The sequence below is a fragment of the Nicotiana attenuata genome, chromosome 7 (assembly GCF_001879085.1).
Source record: "Nicotiana attenuata strain UT chromosome 7, NIATTr2, whole genome shotgun sequence".
Classification (NCBI taxonomy): Eukaryota; Viridiplantae; Streptophyta; class Magnoliopsida; order Solanales; family Solanaceae; genus Nicotiana; species Nicotiana attenuata.
In genome coordinates, this window is record NC_031995.1 from 112,339,298 (window position 1) to 112,345,204 (window position 5,907).

The following is a 5,907-nucleotide window of genomic DNA, read 5'->3' on the forward strand; positions in this document are numbered from 1 at the left end:
CCTTTTAATCACCATCAAAATAACTAGATACCGAACAACATAGCTATAGGCAGGCTCTGATTCCACGATGTAGAATTCAAGAATATACACAGTCTATGCAGCGGAATATTAATAGGAACGTACCTTCAGCCATGGTTGTTTAAGTGATGTGGGGAATTGCCTTGGAAGAACCTTGACAGAAAATCTAGTGCTTTCTAGCATGTGTCTATCGTAGGATGCCAGAGTGATAGACTGATGGAGTCACAGACGTATTTATAGGTAAGTTAGGGACTCTTAGGCAAATACTTTAACCCTAGGGACTTCTCTATAAATTATAATTGACCTAGGCACTCCCAATAAAAAATTATTTATTTCCATTAAAGAAACTACCATACATGCATAACTACAAAATATTATTTGATATATTATTTCCTTTAGAAGATAAGGCAAATAATTTATTACCTTATATGTGAGTCACACTAGAAGTCTATAGAAGAGACGATAAATTTCTAAGAACCAAAAGTGACTTTCCTTTTTCTTTTCTTAATACTCTTTTGGCAGTCAGCACCACACCTCTCTTTTAAGTTCAAAACTCACCAAACACAAGGTTATCATTTCCCAATTCACTAAAATTAAAGTATGCACTACACATCATGGCCCGGGACACACTGTTGACAACGAACTTTAACAAAAATAATACTAACCTGTACTAAGAAATAAAGCCCCAACAGCCTGGAAAAATGTTTTGTTGTCCAACTTTGTCTTCCTTTTTGCCCTTTAAGGGGTCGTTTGGGTTGAATACGGCTTATGCTGGGATTAATTATCCTGGTATTATTTTTTATTCACTGTTTAGTATGTTATATTAAAAATGACAATTGCATAATTTCTAAGAAGAAGGTATAAGTTATCCCGGCACTAATTACCTCACCCCCTAAAAGGTATAAGCTATCTAATTTTAATTCCGAAATAACTTATACTAGGTTTGCTAATCAAACAAAGTATTAAGGTGGTATTAAATTTTTATACCAGCACTGTATCTACTTATACTCATACCAAACGACCCCTAAAGGTTGTGCATCCATTTTTTAACTTCCACATTAATAGTTATCTAAAAACAAAATCCAAGTCCTTCCCAACATTCGTCAATTTTTATTGTAAAACTCGTATTATGATTTTGATGATGTTCAGAATTTCCCATAACTAGTCACTGAACTTAGGATAGATGATCTAGAGAGATGACTTGCGCCAAGAAGCGAATCTAGAATCAGTAGGGTCCGACGAAAGGCGGAGGTATATTTAGGGAGAAGTGGGGCTATTGACCCAGCTTCGGCAAAAATTCCATATATAATGAACCCTCATACCAATCTTTATGAGCAGTAATAAATTTATACTGAATGTAACACAGTCCCCGTGACCTTCGAATCCTAGGTCCGCCTCTGGTTCCGACTAACTATAAAGCACGGTAACTACATTTAAGACTCAACCAATATATGTCCACGAGATCCAAAATGCTGCAGAATTCACAACAGAATACAGTCTCACTCACTGTCTATTCCTTTATTAGTACCTGAATATCAAAAGAAACTTCACCCCATTGTAAACAAACACCAGAACTACAGCATTAAATCTCATTGAGAAAGAAATAACATAAACAGTCTTAGTTTTAAGCTAAAACTTAAGCATCTGGTAACTTGCAAGGTAACAGTTCATAGCCAAGAAATTAACTAAGATGCCGTTGACTCGGGGTGTCAATACTCAATATAGTGTTAAGCCTACACTGCGAGAGGCTTAACACTGTATTGATACACATTCAATGGCGGAACCAGAATTTTCACAAAGGGAAGTCAAAGTATAAAGAAGTAAATCCACGAAAAAGCCAATGAGTGTCAATATGTAGTATATATATATTCTTTTTAAAAAGGGCAGATCGGTGCACTAAGCATCTCGCAGAATCCGAAAAGGCCGCACCCCAAGGGGTGTGACGTAAATAGCCTACCCTAACGCAAGGATTAGTGACTGCTTCTACTGCTCGAACTCGTGACCTGTAGGTCACACGGAGACATTGTAAATTTCCAACGAAGGGGTGTACAGACAACCCTTGAATACATGCGACTCCGCCACTGTACACATTCAGTTATACAAAGTGGCTAAACTTGCAGTTATTTGTCAACTAACAAAGTTCAGGAGTATATATAAATCAATAGAACCGCAAAAAGTCTTATGCCAACAAGAGGAATGAACAGTTTGTGTTATCAGATTCAGAGGGTACCTTAAGCTGTTAAGCAACAGGAAGAAAAAACTAAAGAATATACAAACCTCACTACAAACTCAATCAAGCAACAATAAACTCATGATAAGTAATTCTGTTTAGTCATTTATGTGTTTTAATCATGACACAAGTGGTATGCATTCGGATTATTATCCTTGTGGAGAAAATACTCACTGCTAGCTCTACCGCAAGATGTCTCCATTAACGGTTTTGCACTAATTTCTCTACCAAATCTTGATAGGTAATTTAGACCCATGAGAAGTTCTACAACCGCCGCTTCAGTTCTTGCTTGGTTTGCAAAGTAAAGGGTCTGCACAAGAAGCACATTAGCCCCATAAACCAGTCTTTGTTTCTCAAAGTTTCGTTCAGAATGCCACCTTATCGTGTTATGAGCAAGTGGCGACAACCATTCTAATATCCTTCCCAGTGCCAAACTCCAATCCGCTGCAAGCGCAGCATCATAAACGGATGAAGTCAATGATTTGGCGAATACCTTTAACATACCCCTCAGAGAGTTTTTGACGCTAGCGGGCAGCATATTGTATAGGTCATCTCTTGCGTCAAGACCGATCAAGTGTGGTGCTGAGGACAGTTTCTCTATAAGTATGATGATATTTGCATACTTGAGTGCCAAAGCAGCATAGCCCAGAGAATCTTGAGGAGCAATTAACAGCTTACGCTTGAAATTGAATAGAGAAGTTTTTGCAAAAATTATGCCATTTGAGGAGGCGGGAACAGGATTCGTGTCTTCAAACTTGTCGTTATCTTTTTGGAAACTATTGTCTGACTTTGAAAGATCGCTGTTAGAAGGCATGCAACTCTCAAGTATTACAGGTGACTCAGTGCCACTGTTTAAACATCCTTTAAAAGGTCCAACATTCCCGAATCGCCTGGATCTCAGTTGTGATGGCTTTCCGCAAAACACAGATGATTGCCGAGCAAGAGATTTTTTATTAGTTGATCTATCTTTATTTCCACTTAGCCCAAGGCTCGAAAATGACCTGCCTAAGGAACCTAAATAGGATTCCGACGTGTTATTTTCAGACGGATAAACAGACGACAGAGTAAGCGCGGAGATGGACCGGCTGCGATCAAGATAACCATTATCGATGACATCAAAATGGTTGCTTCCTCCGGCAACTCCTGTTTGATTTGTCCCAAATAGGTACTTAACCCTCATGATTATAGTAAAAATAGATCGAAGCAAAAGCCGGACAGTATAGTCATAAGTTCTAACCCAAGGAGACATTTCTCTTAGATTCTTCACTTCCTCTCTTTGCCATATAACTTTTTGCCTAAACTCAAGCAATTTCATCTGACCTGAACTAGCACCGGTCTGCATCCGCCTCAACGTTTGCTCAAGCTCGGTAAGAACTTCAAGCTCCTGGTACAATTGAGTCGTGGCTGCAACAAATCTCTCCATTTTCTTAACCTTCCGGTCCATTTTCTTCAGCCTATATCGCCATGCACACCCATTGAGTTCAATTTCAACTGGATCTTCGAAAATTCGTTCAAGATTGTGATAAACTGGATCATCACATCTCTTACCAAGCGTAGACACTGATTTCAACAGACATCCCAAATTATCAATAATCTCTGCAATAGCAAGATCCATAAGATATTCATCATCTTCAGCAACAAGCTTCTGAATACCAAGTGAACATGAGATTTCTTCTCTTAACTTGTCGATTCGCCTGTCGCTTAAACATTGCCACAAGTTAACCACCTTAGACATCAAACCTGCAATTTCAAATGCCAGAATTCCTATCACATGCTTCCTCTCAGTCTCTGAAGCCGAGCTCTTTCGCGAAGTTCTCCACAAATTAAACAACGATTCTGTCACCGTTTCAACTCCCATCATTCCCCAGTACAAATACAGAACTAGATTATAATCTCAAGAAATTCATCTACCTGCTGAAAAAAGATGAAAGAACATTAACCACCACGACAATGACCCGACAACTAATTTGAAAAACATTGCTTTAACCACCAGTCCATGTATTCGCTATGATGATCTAACTACTCCCTTCGTTCCAGTTTATGCAAAACTTTTCACTTTTCGAGATTCAAACTATGTAAACTTTGACCAACCTTTTGAAATGCATTTTTCATCATATTAACATAAAAAGAATTGCAACTTATAGTACTTTCCGAGTAGTTTTTGAATATCTAAATGTTAACTTTAAAATATCGAGTTAATCTAATCATATTTAGTTTCAAAGATTAGTCAAATTGACTCGAATAGCGAAAAGGTTCACATAAACCGGAAAGGAGGAGCAATAAAATTCTTATTACTCTAAAGGAGAAACATGCATTCTGTATTTTAAGAAAAACCTAACAAATTTAGCAATTTATATGCAGGAAATAAAAAAAGGAAAGAAGAACAACAAATATCCCTTTCCTTTCTGATTTTCTACCACTATTAAAACAACATGTTTCCAACTAACAGTTGAAATCCCTATTTCTTTCTAAAAATTGTTGAAACCCTTAAAGATGCAATTTTTACTAATGAAATAACTGAAGTCTAATAAAAACTACTTTCACCAACACAATTTCCACCAATTATTTCTAGAAAACTCAAATCACATTGAACAAAGCACAAGGCTTTGCCTGTTTTGGCTCATCCACTTCCATTCAAGTTTTAAAGAAACTAAAAAAAAACTAAAATTAACAGAAATAAATCTAACTCACTATACATTGCTTCATAAGCTCAAAACCTCAAGAAAACAAATACAGAACCCAACTTCCTAAATTGACAAAACACACCCAAGAAAATACAAAAGATATCATAAATGGTATCTTTAGATTTTAAAAAAAAAAAGGGTTCTTTAGATTTTCTTTATAAAGAAACAAACATACAAACCATCAAAAATTGCTTTTGGAAAATCAAGATTCACTTTGATCCATCTTCTTCAAACAAATAAATAAACAAATAAATAAATAAATGAATGAATTCTTTGTGACAAGCTGAAGATTAACTATAGTCCCAAGAAATAAAGAATCCATTTTTAGCCATTTTCAGAAAATGAACAGCAAAAAAAAAAACAAAGAAAAACAAATCTTTATAATGCAGCTAAAAAAGCAACAAAAATTCATAATAAAGAAAGTTGAAACTCACCCTTTAATTGGAAAATGAGAATGAGCTGAAAACTCTGAAGAAACATTGATTCTTTGAGAGAGAGAGAGAGAGAGAGAAGAGAATGAGAGAGAAACAAAGGTGTGGGGTGAAGGTTTATAACGTACGCACTACCGGCGCAAAATAGGAAGGACCGGAACGGAAAAAGAGAGACACGTAGAGTAGTGCTACTTTACACTTAACAGTAGGGCAGTATAGACTAATAAAAGGATTGAGGCTAAAGTGCGCCGTAAGAACCGAGGAAAATAATTTGGATTTATCTCAGTTTTATGCTTTTTGATTATTCACTTTTACGAGATGCCGCTGTAATTTTCTTGTTTGGTTGTCTATTGGGGGAATTTCATTGAGCATATCCTTGTGGGCTGGTTTTTGGTAATATTTAAGAGTTCGTTTGGTACGAGGAGTAAGGGATAATTAATTTTGGGATTAAATTTAAGATGAATTTTTTTCATATTGGAAAGAAGTTATTCCAGAACTAATTATTCCGGGATTAGTATTCCGAAATTAGTTATTCTACCTTTCC

At 36.4% G+C, this 5,907-nt stretch overlaps 1 protein-coding gene across 2 annotated transcripts; it reads right to left on the bottom strand.

Moving 5' to 3' along the window:
• Positions 2,171-5,553, bottom strand: LOC109229724. 2 transcript variants are annotated; one of them, XM_019395266.1, is made up of 2 exons: positions 5,367-5,553; positions 2,171-4,159 (listed from the first exon to the last, which is right to left on the bottom strand). In XM_019395266.1, the coding sequence occupies exon 2, from the start codon at positions 4,107-4,109 to the stop codon at positions 2,364-2,366; it is 1,746 nt and encodes a 581-aa protein (XP_019250811.1). In that variant the 5' UTR covers positions 4,110-4,159; positions 5,367-5,553; the 3' UTR covers positions 2,171-2,363. The 2 variants fall into 2 exon arrangements, with proteins under 2 accessions (XP_019250811.1, XP_019250810.1); XM_019395265.1 differs by having other exon boundaries at positions 2,171-4,162.

What these genes read in the sequence shown, in the direction of transcription:
- LOC109229724 (XM_019395266.1), bottom strand. Translation starts at nt 4,109, where the DNA reads ATGATGGGAGTTGAAACGGTGACAGAATCGTTGTTTAATTTGTGGAGA.